The sequence below is a fragment of the Mixophyes fleayi genome, chromosome 6 (genome assembly GCF_038048845.1).
Source record: "Mixophyes fleayi isolate aMixFle1 chromosome 6, aMixFle1.hap1, whole genome shotgun sequence".
Lineage (NCBI taxonomy): Eukaryota > Metazoa > Chordata > Amphibia > Anura > Limnodynastidae > Mixophyes > Mixophyes fleayi.
In genome coordinates, this window is record NC_134407.1 from 2,207,055 (window position 1) to 2,224,080 (window position 17,026).

The 17,026-nt window shown below is 43.4% G+C and overlaps 1 protein-coding gene across 1 annotated transcript in view; it reads left to right on the plus strand.

The window, feature by feature from the left end:
- Nucleotides 1-17,026, plus strand: part of HSPA12A (heat shock protein family A (Hsp70) member 12A) — a 53,333-nt gene that overhangs the window by 15,673 nt on the left and 20,634 nt on the right. Inside the window, exons 2-5 of the mRNA XM_075215582.1 lie at nt 4,499-4,587; nt 9,294-9,421; nt 11,950-12,136; nt 15,241-15,345. Coding sequence (XP_075071683.1) covers nt 4,499-4,587; nt 9,294-9,421; nt 11,950-12,136; nt 15,241-15,345 — 509 coding nt within the window. The remainder of the gene's footprint in view (nt 1-4,498; nt 4,588-9,293; nt 9,422-11,949; nt 12,137-15,240; nt 15,346-17,026) is intronic.

Below are 17,026 nucleotides of genomic sequence, written 5' to 3' on the forward strand. Positions count from 1 at the left end.
ATTATTATCACCATTTATTTATATAGCGCCACTAATTCCACAGCGCTGTACAGAGAACTCACTCACATCAGTCCCTGCCCCATAGCTTACAGTCTAAATTCCCTAATATACACACAGACACACACACACACACACACACACAGAGAGAGACAGATTAGGGTCAATTTGTTAGAAGCCAATTAACCTACCAGTATGTTTTGTGTGTGTGGGAGGAAACCAGAGCACCCGGAAGAAACCCACGCAAACACGTGGCGAACATACAAACTCCACACAGATAAGGCCATGGCCGGGAATTGAAACTCATGACCCCAGTGCTGTGAGTCAGAAGTGCTAACCACTGAGCCACTGTGGGCAGCACGTTGTGGTGGTTCAAAGAATCTGTTTAGACCTCCCCATCTCCAATGTGTCCGGCCAAATCGGAAACAGGTACTTTTGCAGTCAGCACTTGGGACGGATTACGCACGGTCAGCTTAAGAGTTTAATACAGTGGATTCCAAACTTTCTCACTTTGAGGCACCCTTAGAGTCTCCATAATTTTTTCAAGGTACCCCCTAAGCCAAAATAATTATAAAGTAGCCCCCCGCCTTGCTTACCACCAGCCCTGGCCGCGGCACCCCTGTGAGATCGTCGTGGCACCCCAGGGAGCCACGGCGCACTGTTTGGGAACCGCTGGTTTAATATATAATAATTTCACATGAGACATAACACTAATTACAGTATGGGATATACCGAGTGCAGACTTTGTTTTGCGCGGAATTGTTTTTTCTCTGTTTACATTAATGATTTGACCTCAGCCAAGTGCAGACGTGATGAGACCTGGAAACAGCCTTTAATACAGAGAGAGACTTCTCAGAGTTGCAACTCCTAGTGCATGAGAAGAGCTCAGTGTATCCCCCTCCCCAAATATCTGCGTGTCTGGTGGAAGGGGAATGTTCCTGCAGGAAATCTTTTGCAGAAGAGGAGGTTCCGTGATTATTGCAGCTTAGAAGCAGTAATATAATTAGAATGATGCAGATTAAACACTATTCATGGACAGTAAGGGTTGATATGCTCTGCAGATATCACCAGCTCTGCACAATGTTCTGCAGATACATTAATCCATACTTGCCTACTTTCAGTAGGCGAAGTCCAGGAGAGGGGCACGACTAGAGGGCGAGTAAGATAACGTTTTGTTGCGGGGGTGCAGGGTCAAAATGATGCGATTCTCTGTGAATCGCGTCATTTTAGCAAGGGGAATTGCGGGATGCAGGAGAAATGCCAGCTCTCCGGGAGTTTGGGAGACTCGACCCGATTTTTGGGAGTCTTCTGGAAAGATAGTGTGCGGTCCATCAGGTGGACAAGTGAACCAAGTCCTGAGCTTGTTAATCCAGGGTTAATACTTGTTGCCTTTACTGTACATTAAAGCATGGAGAGCCTGAGTCATTGAGGGGAGCAAAGCATAAAAAAGGAGTAACTTTGTACCTGGGCATAACCGTGTTGCATTGGAGGGGGAGGTAAATTTAACATGTGGGGACATATTTATAGTTAGGATAGGACATGTCCTAGATCAACTTCAATTTCAGTATAAAAATAAAGCTATCAAGTATTTGTGTCCTACATGAAAAAACAGACAGTATTTATCTTATGTGCAAAATAATAAACTAATTTGCACCCCTTGTATTGTAACATGGTTTGTCCCAGTGTGTAGTGTGGTTGGGTGCAGGCGATAACTCACTCAGGGGTCTTTGCACCGAGGGTCCTCTCCTTTGCATACAGCTTCTAGATTCAGTCTCTGTTGTCAACCTGCTGCTACTGTTTCTCTTTCCCTTGTTTACCATCATAAATCAAACCCAGCTGTAGGTTCCTCTAATTTTATCCATTTCTTTCCCTGGCAGCAAACGCAAAATCCTCATTCCAGTAGTTCAGCTCTTTCCCTCCAAAGTCCTGAAGCATGATGGGAACTGTAGTTTTTCACTCCAAATGCCACAAACATGGCTGCCAGCTATCCCAGAATATCTTAAAGGTATATCCTGCTTTAGTGGAGTATCACAGTACCACCCTGCAATGCTAATACTACAATAATGCCGGGAATACCACTCTGCAAAACTAGTATCACATTGTTATAAAGTGGATGGTTTGCTCTTTCTTGGCAGACTCATGTTACTATATGACATACTAGCCAACTTTTCCTCCTTGGCTTCAGGGAGATCCCGGGGGTGCTGGGCGTGTGGGGGCGGGGCTTGACAAATCACATCATTTTGGCCTCGCCCCTAAACGATTGTCACAAGTTTGGCCATTTACAGCAGGGGCTGGGGCTAAGATGATGCGATATTTGCATCATTAAACCCCACCCTCTGCCTCTTATCTATTGTGGGGAAGAGAACCGTGAGGTTGCCCTGCTCAGGAGGTCTACCAGAAATGCGGGTGTCTCCCGGAGATTCCGGGAGAGTAGGCAACTATGCGTTAAAGAAAAGCAGCTAATGAATCTCTAGAGACTGAAGTGTCTTTTACATTTCTGTCTCCATTACTGAAGTCATGTTGTCTTACCCAGAGCCGTAACTAGGGTGGTGCGGGCGGTGCCGTCGCCCCGGGTGCAAGCCCAAAGAGGGCGCAGCCGCCCGCTACCTAGCTCTGCTGCCAGTGTTAAGAAAAGCCTTTGACTTCCGAAGTGGAACGCATGACAGGAAGTTACAAATACCGAACTTCCTGTCTGTGGAACGCACATGCTTTCCACTGCAGAAGTCAAAGGCACATCGTGAGTGAAAGGCTCCGCTGCCAGCGTTGGACTAGCTTGCGGGGGGGGGGGGGGGGGCGATGATTGATCAATCACTCCGCCCTCTTCACTGGTGGGGTGGAGGAGGCTGCCGTCAGCGTGGGGGGAGGCTGGGATATAGACTACACTCTTCAGCTGTGCGCTGCCTTAGTTAGGCACAGCACGGCTATGTACTTTTTACAGGCACAGTCTTCTGTTGTTTACATGTGAATGCCCCGTTCTCGCTTCTGACCACATGTATCACAGGAGAGCTTCTGAACCTACTTCCTGCCGGCACTATTATTGAGTGGCTTCATCTGAGGTGTGCTGGGGCGCGCTGTGCAGTAGAAGTGGAAGCGCTCAGAGGCTCCTTCAGAATGAATGGGTCACTGATGTGCAAGGTATGGTCCCCCCCTTTCCTTCCCTCCATGTTTGCCAGTCTGTCTTACTGCTGCTTGTATCCTAATTTGGTTTCTCTATCCCCCCCCCCCTGTCTCCCCTTTGTTTCTATAACAATGTCTTGAAATGCTTTGTATAAGCAGCAGTTATATATAAATGTTCAAACGTGTCATCTGAGATATACACAGTGTGCTGGGCATTTATAGATCAGTCAGAGTTATTTTTTGCATGCTTTAAATAGTCATTAGGGCAGAGAGTCGGTTGTTAATTTATTGGAATCCCACCACTGTGTGTGTGTGTGTGTATATATATATATATATATATATATATATATATATATATATATATATATATACAATTATACATATACGAATTCTTTCAGTAAAGTGCTAGACACACCCACATTAGGCTGGCCACACCCACTTGTCAAATGCCACTCCCACTTAGATGGGGGGCGCCGGTGCCCTGTCTCGCCCAGGGCACCAAAATGTCTAGTTACGGCACTGGTCTTACCTGTCAGTCTGATTAAATCTTGGTCTCCATGAAAATGGCCACCTCCATAGGCATCAATACATGGACATAGGACACAATTTCTGAACTGTGTCATCATGCTACAGATGGCGAAGCCAACCACGTCTTGTACTGGCTCAGCATCAGGGAGAATGCCAGAATCTTCAGTGAGTGATGGAGATCACCCCTATTTCAGGGAGGCTCCCTGAAATTCAGGGAGAATTGGCAAGTATGATATATGAATATTTGGAGAATAAAATTGCCGGCTGCTGGAGAGTGCACCTCTCGCACCGCCATACCCCAGCGCCTCTTCCAAATCTTGCACTGTTCAGAGCGGGACTCAGACTTGAGGGGGCAAGCGACTGGACCATAAAAAATTTTTTTGGGACCAGACGGGTTAGCGGAGTGTGTCAATAAGCTTGTTGTTATCATGTTCCACCAGCCCTGGTTGTAGGCTCATTGCTTTATACTACTATATATCCATCTATCTACGTATAGATAATAACAAGCGTCTTATTTAATGACTTTATCCTCCATCCAGACAATATCCAGGACTTGTGCTCTAGGCCTGCGGTGCTCAAGTATCAGTGTAAGATTGTTCTGGGACCCCAAGTTACGTATGTCAGTGTGATGACACCCCCTTTCTGTTTGCACACCATCACTCTTCGACGTGGTTCTCATTAGAGAGATTCGCTGCGTTTTGAGTATGGATCCTAAATTTGTAGCCACAAAGTATAAAAAAAATGATATTTAGACACAAATCTTATGTGCAACTTTATATATAATCTACAGATGCAACCAAAGCGTAATAAATCATACTTTGATATATCTGACCTTAATCTCTATTCTTTTCTGCAGAGAGGATCTCCACCTCCGCTTACTCCTCACCAGCCAGAAGTTTGGGGGATCCAGGCATAACCCCGCTGTCCCCCTCACACATCGCCGCGGTAAGTGATGGTTTTTCTCCTCTTTCAGTAATTATGGTGCTGTGTAGGAGGAACAGATGGCAGATCTGGGGAGTTGCAGGCGGTTACCTCTCTGTGTGCTGCATTGTCTGACGTCTGAGGCATTCACAGAACAATCCCCATCTCACACTGATATAACTAAAACATGTTGCTGATATACTGCAGCATAAGACCACGCTGGGGATCTGCTCCTCTGCTGAGGTCTAAAGACTTTATACTTGATGGAGATTGCAAGTCACATGTAGGATGCGTTCTATCGAAATTAAATAATTAATTATGCAGAATGGTCTCTGCTGCTCATGAATTATTCATTACATAGAGGAAGAAATCCTGTAGCCAGGAGCTGCTAGTGGCAGAGGATAGTTTTAGTATGAACTGTGCTCTAACACGGTGCTTTATGACACTGATAAATAACTAAACTACACAGGACCAGTTATACAGGCCATAGAGGCCATGGAATATCCTGGTTGATTTAGTTGCTCTCCACTGCTGACTAATTACTCCTTGGTTTCTAAATTATTGTGAGCAGACAAAGTTTCAGCTTCTCTCCCACCACGAATATGGTTATTGATATATTGAAAAACTATGTTTAAATCATCCCTTGTTAAGATGGTGGCCTAGTTCAATTCCCGACCTGTCAGGAGCCGCGGCGGCCTCGGGCACCGCCGCGACTCACTTCCTGTGCCAGTGAACGTCCCGGCCGTCTCCATGACGACTGGGGCATCAATTTCGGTTTCTCTGGCCCGAGTGTAGCAAGTGGTGCGCCCCGGCAACTGAGGCAGCCAGGCGCATGCGCTAGGATAGCCTGCGGGCTAGTTATTATTGGTAGCACACCTGGGATGCATTTCAGGGCTAAGTCCTGATTGGCCTAAGTCTGTATATAAGGCAGGGAGGGCTTAGCCTCCCTGCCGGTTATAGCGTCCAGTTACCTGTCAGCTTAATCTGCTCCTGCTCCTGCCTGGTATTGGTGAAAACCTGTTGGACTGCTTCCCTGTGTATGACCCCTTGCCTGGATTTGGACCCTGCCTGTGTTTCTCATAACCCTGACCTCTGGCTTGTTTACCGACCTCCCTGTCTGCTCGTGACCCTTGACCTCGGCTTGTTTATTGGAATTTCTACCTGCTGCCGGCCCTTGACCTCTCCTTGGACTTTTACTCCGCTTGCCTGGGTTCTCCCCAGCCGGTACACACTTCACGACCCTCCGTTAGTCTGCAGCCCAGTCTGTCCCCACCATTAGGGGCTCCAGTGAACACCTGACTGGCAGAGTAGACTCCGGGTTGTGTTGTGCCGGCTGGAGGGGTTCCTAACACGACCATGGCCTTATCTGTGTGGAGTTTGCATGTTCTCCCCGTGTTTGCGTGGGTTTCCTCCGGGTGCTCCGGTTTCCTCCCAAAAACATACTGGTAGGTTAATTGGCTGCTATCAAAATTGACCCTAGTCTGTCTCTCTGTCTCTGTGTGTGTCTGTGTGTGTGTATATTAGGGAATTTAGACTGTAAGCCCCAATGGGGCAGGGACTGATGTGAATGAGTTCTCTGTACAGCGCTGCGGAATCAGTGGCGCTATATAAATAAACGGTGATGATGTTGATGTGTTTAGATATAGCTCAGAGTATTTATTGAGCTTTTGTTTAGATATATTACAGAGGGTTCATTGGACTTGTCTTAAGATACACACTGAAGACTGTCCATTGGGTTTGTGTTTAGAAATACTGCAGAACAGTGGTCAAAGTGGAAATTTGGTGGCGGAATATGTAAGTGAATGGAATTTGATATTTTTATGAAGAAGGCAGTAGGAAAAGTGGCAGTGTGACATACCACCGTGTACCAGACCACTGCGACCACTGCTGCAGATGGTTTATAGATTTAGATATCCTACGGAGAGTTCATTGAGCTTGTGTTTAGATATACTACAGAGGGTTCATTGCGCTTGTGTTTAGATATACTACAGGGGGTTAATTGAGCTTGTATTTAGATATACTACAGAGGGTTCATTGAGCTTGTATTTACATATAGTACAGAGGGTTCATTGAACTTGTGTTTAGATATACTACAGAGAATTCATTAAGCTTGTATTTACATATAGTACCGAGGGTTCATTGAACTTGTGTTTAGATATACTACAGAGGGTTAATTGAGCTTGTATTTAGATATACCATAGAGGGTTCATTGAGCTTGTGTTTAGATATACTACAGAGGGTTCATTGCACTTTTGTTTAGATATCCTACAGATAGTTCATTGAGCTTGTATTTGGATATACTACAAAGAGTTCATTGTTCTTGTGTTTAGATATACCTCAGAGGGTTAATTGAGCTTGTATTTAGATATACTACAGAGGGTTCATAGAGCTTGTATTTAGATATACTACAGAGAGGTCATTGAGCTTGTATTTAGATATACTACAGAGGGTTCATTGAGTTTGTATTTAGATATACTACAGAGGGTTCATTTAGCTTGTGTTTATATATACTACAGAGGGTTCATTGAGTTGTGTTTATATATACTACAGAGGGTTCCTTGAGCTTGTGTTTATATATACTACATAGGGTTCCTTGAGCTTGTGTTTATATATACTACAGAGGGTTCATTGAGCTTGTATTTAGATATACTACAGAGAGGTCATTGAGCTTGTGTTTAGATATACTACAGAGGGTTCATTGAGTTTGTATTTAGATATACTACAGAGGGTTCCTTTAGCTTGTGTTTATATATGCTACAGAGGGTTCATTGAGCTGTATTTAGATATACTACAGAGAGGTCATTGAGCTTGTGTTTAGATATACTACAGAGGGTTCATTGAGCTTGTATTTAGATATACTACAGAGGGTTCATTTAGCTTGTGTTTATATATACTACAGAGGGTTCCTTGAGCTTGTGTTTATATATACTACAGAGAGTTCATTGAGCTTGTATTTAGATATAGTACAGAAGGTTCATTGAGCTTGTATTTACATATAGTACAGAGGGTTCATTGAACTTGTGTTTAGATATACTACAGAGGGTTCATTTAGCTTGTGTTTAGATATACTACAGAGGATTCCTTGAGCTTGTGTTTATATTTACTACAGAGGGTTCATTGAGCTTGTATTTACATATAGTACCGAGGGTTCATTTAACTTGAGTTTAGATATACCATAGAGGGTTCCTTGAGCTTGTGTTTAGATATACTACAAGAGGGTTCATTGCGCTTTTGTTTTGATATCCTACAGATAGTTCATTGAGCTTGTATTTACATATAGTACAGAGGGTTCATTGAACTTGTGTTTAGATATACTACAGAGGGTTCATTTAGCTTGTGTTTATATATACTACAGAGGGTTCATTGAGTTGTGTTTATATATACTACAGAGGGTTCATTGAGCTTGTGTTTAGATATACTACAGAGGGTTCCTTGAGCTTGTGTTTATATTTACTACAGAGGGTTCATTGAGCTTGTATTTACATATAGTACCGAGGGTTCATTTAACTTGAGTTTAGATATACCATAGAGGGTTCATTTGAGCTTGTGTTTAGATTTACTACAGAGGGTTCATTGTGCTTTTGTTTTGATATCCTACAGAGAGTTCATTGAGCTTGTGTTAGATATACTACAGAGGGTTCATTGAGCTTGTATTTAGATATACTAAAGAGGGTTCATTAAACTTGTATTTAGATATACTACAGAGAGGTCATTTAGCTTGTGTTTATATATACTACAGAGGGTTCATTGAGTTGTGTTTATATATACTACAGAGGGTTCCTTGAGCTTGTGTTTATATATACTACAGAGGGTTCCTTGAGCTTGTGTTTATATATACTACAGAGGGTTCATTGAGCTTGTATTTAGATATACTACAGAGGGTTCATTGAGCTTGTATTTAGATATACTACAGAGAGGTCATTGAGCTTGTCTTTAGATATACTGCAGGGGTTCATTGAGTTTGTATTAGATATACTACAGAGGGTTCATTAGCTTGTGTTTATATATACTACAGAGGGTTCATTGAGCTTGTATTTAGATATACTATAGAGGGTTCATTGAGCTTGTATTTAGATATACCATAGAGGGATCATTGAGCTTTTGTTTAGATATACTACAGAGGGTTTATTGAGCTTGTATTTAGATATACGACAGAGGGTTCATTTAGGTTGTGTTTATATATACTACAGAGGGTTCATTGAGCTTTTGTTTAGATATACTACGGAGGGTTCATTGGACTTGTGTTATTACAGGTGATGGAGTTTGTGGAGAATGGACAATGGAGATGAACTGGTGCAGAGTCGCATGGACACTGCAATTGTAACACTGATGGAGTTCAACATAATTGTATTTTAAATGATATATAATCACATCTACTACTGTCTGATTTAATAGTGTCATATAAAATGGTGATTGATGAGAAAATAAATGAATTAGAAGTTCAGTGTTTGATTTTCTCAACTAATGAGCGTTACACTGAGTTTGGATGGTGTACGCAGATTTGCAGAACTCCTGTGTGTCTGATATCAGCAGACAGCGCTGTGTGATACGGGCAGATAGCTGCCAATAGATGTGACTAATTAGGCAGCTCTGACGGAGCTATAATGACTGAGATCATTCAGTGTGAGATGGGGGGCCGAGGTCTAACCCCACAAACTGTGCTGTGTAATCCTAGTAAACTGATGCTGTTACCAAGGGGTTAACTGTTCCCTCTGAATTTCTTTTTACAGAAGGACTCGGAGACAGACTCGGCTGAGGAGCAAAACTTCTCTGTAGTGGTTGCCATTGATTTTGGCACAACGTCCAGTGGTTACGCCTACAGCTTCTCAAAGGAGCCCGAATGTATTCATATAATGAGGTAATATCTGCAGTGCAGCAGCGTGCCAGGTGAGGATGGCACCGTGTATATCCTCCAAAGCGCCCCCCTCTCTCTGGTTTCCTCAATGTGCGAGATACCAGGGGTACTGGGGGGAATTTGTTACTTAATTTGTAACTACATAGTTTTGTCAGAGCGTCTATTCCCTCTGCTTTGGGATTCTTGTGACAAGAGGAAAACTGAGTTACTTTGGCATTGTGACTTATTGTCATTAGATCTATTTGTGGTACTTTGAACCTTCTCATCACCATTTTATACACTTCTGAATATAGGCTCCTTCCTGAGGATGAATCATTTTGTTGTGTATACACACTGTGCAGGGCGGCCGATGATTTTAAATTGTCCACTGTCCGTCATCATCATGGACATACTCATTGTTTCTCTATAGCAGTTTAGAATCACCATCACTACTGTGCGCTTGTCTGGGAAGATCTTGAAATGTTTGCTCCACAGTTGTGGCTGAAGGGGTTGTATTGCTCCTCATGCTCTTGTTTCATATCTGTGACCATACACCCTGTACCACCTCTGCCTGTAGATGGGCTTCCCATGTTGTGGAGGAAGAATTTGTGGTCCTCACTGTCCATTCGAGCGCTGATAGTGGAATTCCCTTGTTTTCCAGTGTTGGACTTATATTCAGGAGACTTCCTGGTCCTTTTCTTATCGATTGTGATCCCATTGGTCAACATTTCTAGCTGGACATTTCTCAAGCACCATCTTGTCCTTGGCAGGACACCTCTGGTTGACGCGAGGCAAATACTTATTAATGACTTGTTGTTGCTGAACTTGAAAAAGGAACGGCTGCAGTTCCTGGAGTCTGTCCTCTGATATTGAGGCTTTGTCCTTCTTTGTATCTATCTACACCCCTAGGAATTTTAGCAGTTGTGAGGGTACTAAATGACTGTTCTGTGACTGGCAGATTATGATTCCCTGACTGCTGTGTTCTGGTTTCCCTACAGATAGGATGTTGTGTAGATTTGGCAGTACTATAATCCCCTGGTCTATGAGAAATGCCACCAATACTACCATCAACGTGGTAAAGGTTCTGGGGGCTCTTGATAGGCTAAACATTATACTGAAATAGTATGCCACTATAATATAATAAAATAATTCCCTTACATATAATCATTAATGAAATTTGGCCCACTAATTTATTCATAAAATGATTTGTCCCCCATAAGATAATTAATAATAATTTTTGCCCCTCTAAACAAGAAATCCTGATTACCCTCATAATAAAAACTTGTGTCTCCTGTTATGTTAACGTTGGCCAGATAGGTCTAACAACATGCGTATTTTTTCTGCTATATCTCAGGCGAGTTTCTGTTTAATCTCGGGCGAGTTTCACTAAACCTCCGGCGGGATAGGTGGTTTAAAATCTTCACGAATCGAGAGAGATTGGATTTTGGAATATTATTATTATTATTATTATTATTAATTTTTATTTATAGGGCGCCACTAGGTATCCGTAGCGCCGTACAGGGACAAACAAAGTTACAATACAAAGGTGAGACAGCACGATACAGTAAACAAAATGCACAGTAACTCCGTGAGCTCAAAGCACAGCTAGAGGGGCGGGGGAGGGGAGAGGGGAAGGTCCCGCATACGGCGGAGCCCAAGAGGGCACATAAGGCAGGGAAACCCCCAGAGTGGAGAGGAGGGAGCAAGAGGGAACGGGGAGGAGGAGGGCAAGGTAGCTGGAGAGCAGAGTTAAAAGTGGTGAAGACAGGAGGAGAGATGACCCTGCTCAAGGAGCGTACAATCTAAGGGGTGGGGAATATCAATTGCAGGTTAATACATATGGTGACTTTACACATAAATTCGCCAGTGATCTCAATTTGCAGCTATTGGAAATCACTGAAAAAATCGCAACTTGATACATTTACCCCCAGGAGTGGGTTTCACAGCGGCTGGACATAAAGAAGATCTATGAATAATTTCTAAAGCAGCTTTTAGTATGGATTGTATTGAGGAAAGGAAAAACAGGGAACTGACAGGAGAAAGTTACAGTGATGATTGTGGGGTAGAATAAGGTTTAAGATCTTGAAACCAATTGACTTTTTTGCAACATTTTTATAGTTTACAGAGACACTTTGTTATAACTTTCCCTGTGTTTCCTTTAAATATATTAAATCATCATGTGATACGTATGATACAAATGGCTGAGGCTTTGGTCATAAAAAGGAATAGACTGTACAATAAGATTGACGCTCACTAGGGGAACTGACAGGCGTTCCTTTACTTTGCTTATTGCATGTAGCGTAGATATGTCCATATAACTCACGTTGTCAGCTGGCAGCTCTCTATGGGAGGAACATCATGGCAGTGCACAAACTGAGACGTTACATCATTATTATACATTGCTGCTTATATATTGTGAGGGGCAGATAGATATACCTTTGTGGCAGATATGCCAAGCACAGAGGTCAGCCCGGTTACAGTAGCGACAGTAGAGAGTAAATGACCCCTTTAAGGTGTTGTAGTGAGATCTACAATTCTTTCCTGTTCTGTAGGCGATGGGAGGGGGGAGATCCTGGAGTGTCCAATCAGAAGACCCCGACCACCATGCTTCTAATGCCAGACAGAAAGTTCCACAGCTTCGGCTTTGCTGCTCGAGATTTCTACCATGACCTGGATCCCAGCGAGTCCAAACACTGGCTGTACTTTGAGAAGTTTAAGATGAAGCTGCACAGCAGTACGGTAAGTACCTCTGGTCACAGTATCCTGTACAGCAGGACTGTAAGTAGCTCTGGTCACAATGTCCTGTACAGCAGTACAGTAAGTAGCTCTGGTCACAGTATTCTGCACAGCAGGACTGTAAGTAGCTCTGGTCACAGTATCCTGCACAGCAATACGGTAAGTAGCTCTGGTAACAATGTCCTGCACAGCAGTACAGTAAGTAGCTCTGGTCACAGTATTCTGCACAGCAGGGCTGTAAGTAGCTCTGGTCACAGTATCCTGCACAGCAGGACTGTAAGTAGCTCTGGTAACAATGTCCTGCACAGCAGTACGGTAAGTAGCTCTGCTCACAGTATCCTGCACAGCAGGACTGTAAGTAGCTCTGGTCACAGTATCCTGCACAGCAGGACTGTAAGTAGCTCTGGTAACAATGTCCTGTAAAACAGTACGGTAAGTAGCTCTGCTCACAGTATCCTGCACAGCAGTACGGTAAGTAGCTCTGGTCACAGTATCCTGCACAGCAGGACTGTAAGTAGCTCTGGTAACAATGTCCTGTACAACAGTACAGTAAGTAGCTCTGGTAACAATGTCCTGCACAGCAGTACAGTAAGTAGCTCTGGTCACAGTATCCTGCACAGCAGTACGGTAAGTACCTCTGGTCACAGTATCCTGCACAGCAGGACTGTAAGTAGCTCTGGTAACAATGTCCTGTAAAACAGTACGGTAAGTAGCTCTGCTCACAGTATCCTGCACAGCAGTACGGGAAGTAGCTCTGGTCACAGTATCCTGCACAGCAGGACTGTAAGTAGCTCTGGTAACAATGTCCTGTACAACAGTACGGTAAGTAGCTCTGGTAACAATGTCCTGCACAGCAGTACAGTAAGTAGCTCTGCTCACAGTATCCTGCACAGCAGTACGGTAAGTAGCTCTGCTCACAGTATCCTGCACAGCAGGACTGTAAGTAGCTCTGGTCACAGTATCCTGCACAGCAGTACGGTATGTAGCTCTGGTCACAGTATCCTGCACAGCAGGACTGTAAGTAGCTCTGGTAACAATGTCCTGCACAGCAGTACAGTAAGTAGCTCTGGTAATAATGTCCTGCACAGCAGTACTGTTAGTAGCTCTGGTAACAATGTCCTGCACAGCAGTACAGTAAGTAGCTCTGGTCACAGAATCCTGCACAGTAGTACATTAAGTAGCTCTGGTAACAATGTCCTGCACAGCAGTACAGTAAGTAGCTCTGGTAACAATGTCCTGCACAGTAGTACAGTAGGTAGCCTTGGCCGTGATGTCCTGCATAGTTCTGTGCATTCCTTTATCTCCCTGTAATTACCAAGTATAGGATACGGGCAGATGACCTCAGTTACATGACAATCAATAGAAAGGAATAAGTGGTGAGGGGGGAGTGAAAGGATCACATAGAGTATTACAGGATTTCTGTTGTGAAATCACATGAATCACAAGGTTATGTTGTTATAAAAATGTTATGGAGTTTATTAATCTCAACACAAGACAGAAGAGCTCTGAGGTAATGCAGGGATACGTAATAAGCCACAATGTAATGCAGGAATCATGAAGTAGCTTAACTGTCTTTTGTTGCAACACAGCTATAAATAATGTCTCTAAAACAATGCTGGTGCAGATTTACCCAGAGTCCGGTAATCACTACGACGCCCCACAAGAGATAGTTACCGTAGTCTGTCCCTGGGGCCTCTGAGTAGAGCTCTATATGAGTAGTGTGTAGATGCAGACCAGAAACCAGGAGCCAGCAAACAAATACAAGCAGAGCCAGGAACCTGCAGACTTGTATAATGCAATCCAGATATCAAGAGACAAATGAATGTGAAGCCAGGAACAACGAATGTAAGGTGAGGAACAAATTGACCACAGGTACAGGAACCAGGAAACCTGGGTATCCAACACTATCACTAGTAATGATTGTGTGCCAGGTGAGCGTTCAAATAGTGGACTCTGCAAATCAGCACAGCTGAAGTCCATAGCAGATCTGAGTATCCAGCAGGATGCAAGACAGCTCTAACCATAACCAAATCAATAAGTGGTGAGAGAAGAGTGAGAAGACTACACAGAGTATGACAGGATTTCTAAGGGCAATGAAATGCTGTTACATCAATAAACATGTGTACATATTATATTATACTAGATAAGACTTAACTGGTATATCTCATTTGTAGCGCACTACAATGGAAAGGGACCAATGCATTGCAGCAATGTACCCAACTTTCCAGGTATTTTTAGCGGATCCCCTAATACCCCTATTACTATAAATTAAGATTTCTGGTGTTATAACTTAAAAACACAGTTATCTAGATGAATCATTACATCATTATTTAAGGAGAGCGGAATAGATATACCTAAGGATAATATAGTTCACTATAAATGAGTAATTAAGTCCTCACTATAATGTACTTATCCCACACAGGTAATTATATAGGCAGCTGACATAAACTAACAACAAGGATGCAGACAGAAAGGGTTAATTGTACGTCTTCCCTTTACTCATTAATATACATTCCATCATACATCACTCTCACAATTAGTCATATGACTCAGGGCTGCCTATTGTGTATATAGCGGAAGACAGACCGATCTGCTGGTATCTACAATACACACATAATCTGTAGACAATAGCTTGTATTTCAGCCATAAGGTAAACAATAGAGTGATATGAAAAATTGCAATCAGTAGCCCAAAATGCAAAAGAACAGAAAGACAGGCGCACAAATGTTTATCATACTTCCTAATAAAGACATAAGGTAGTTTGTACCTTAAATAGCTTGGGATCTTGGACATGAGTGGTCGTTTCTTTATTCTCACTCCTGTCTAAATAAACGTAACTATTGGATTATGTTTCTGCTCTCACTTACCACAGATTTGCTTTATAGGGCAACGGTGTCAAGTTTCTCCCTAATAAAGTTAATAGAGATCTTGGGTTATTCACAACTAAGTTAACAGGGTCATTCTAAAGGTTCTCCTTGGCAGCATTGACCTAAAAGAGGGACCACTCCCTACACAGGTAACAGGAAAAGACAACCACGCAGGGATTGCTTAATCCTTTCACACAGCCTAAAAGAGCTTAATATAAATCTATTCTCCCCCTCTCATAGGACCTTTCTATGGATACAGATCTTATAGCTGCCAACGGGAAGAAAGTGAAAGCCCTGGAGATCTTTGCCTACGCTCTGCAGTACTTCAAGGAACAGGCACTAAAGGTGAGAGTGAGCACTTCATTCCATCAGGTGACTGATTATTTCTTCCCACGAGGTGCTCTGAATTGCAATGCACCTAGGCCATATTGGCCAATTAATTGCATATATGTCAATAGCTGCCAACGTGTGAATATACAGAGGCATGTTCAGAAATTACTGGGCCTCATTGCAAACATTTGAATGTGCCCAGGTCCCTTTACAACATCCCATCTCCGCTCCATCACTAAGTTAAAGCTACGTAACAAGATCTGGTCCATCCTGTAACGCACAGAACTTCTGTGAACTAGTTGTATTCCCAACATACTGTGTCTATGACCCTGACTGTGCATCCAGATAAAGAGTTATTTTCCTCATAAGCATCTGTGAGTGGTATTAAACCCATTGCCGTATTAAATTATGCCGGCAAAGTTGCTGGATATCGGCCATTTGCTACTTAATACATTTACCCTCAGGCGTGGAAAATGGGGACTGTCCTTTATAAGGCAGCGGTGAGGTTTCTCCTGGGAGTTCAATGTTGGGAACCAGAGATAGCAGAGGCGGAACTAGAGAGAGGTGGGCCCTGGACCAGGGAAGAGGGGAGGACTGAACCGGGGCCCATAGCTCGCTAGTTCCCCGTGCATGGGCCCCATTATCTCCATGGGCACCGCACCTGCTGCACCAATGGTAGAGAGAAGGACAACTAAATGAATAATTACTATGGAAGATCTCAGAGTTACTGTATATACTCGAGTATAAGCCGACCCGAATATAAGCCGAGGCACCTAATTTTACCAGAAAAAAACTGTGAAAACGTATTGACTCGAGTATAAGCCGAGGGTGGGAAATAACTTGCTACTTTTAATAAGCTCAGGCTCCCAAAATGTCTCCAAATGTACCCAAAAAATCAGCAACCATATTAGTAAGGTGTATATAGCGTGTGTATATATATATAGTGTATATAGCGTTCACATGGGATAGCAGGTCCCACAATTTGGAACACATTGGAGAGGATATGTTTGTCATTAATAATTACTAGATAAACTGCTCACCCCAGGTACTGCGCCCGTCTCCTGCTAGGCTGTCTTTAGGACAGTACACACATCTTGCCTCTCTGTCTCATTGATGAGGAGCTCTGGAGGTGTCCCCCTGTGTTTACTCTCCTCTGTGCGTGGTAGGGAGGGAGGGATTTACTTCAGCACTTAACCTCCGCAGTGGAACGCACATTTGCGTTCCACTAACAGGAAGTTCGGCATTTGGAACCCACATGCGTTTCACTGCGGAAGTTAAGAGCTGAGAGAATGGGACTCACTCGCTCACTCACTCACTTTTCAGCATAAAAAGCTGAAAAAGTCGGCTTATACTCGAGTATATACGGTACATTTATTTGCACTACAGAAGATAATATTAAGGGGACATATGATCACTGTCTATAAATGTATTAACGGCCAAACCATAACTTCTATGTTAACTTCTTAACTTCCTTCCAGAGGACTCGGGGGCGGCCGGAAGAGATTCAGGGACTGACGTAGACTTGGACATTTGCCAGTTTGCATAGTGTACATTACGACCTGCACTGCGCATGCCCAGAGGGCGCACACGTACACGCACACGTACACGTACACACACACGTACACGCACACGCAGACCTGCGAGTATCTGACACTTCGGCCTCCTTGTGGCTGAGAGGCAGAACAGGGGACGTCTA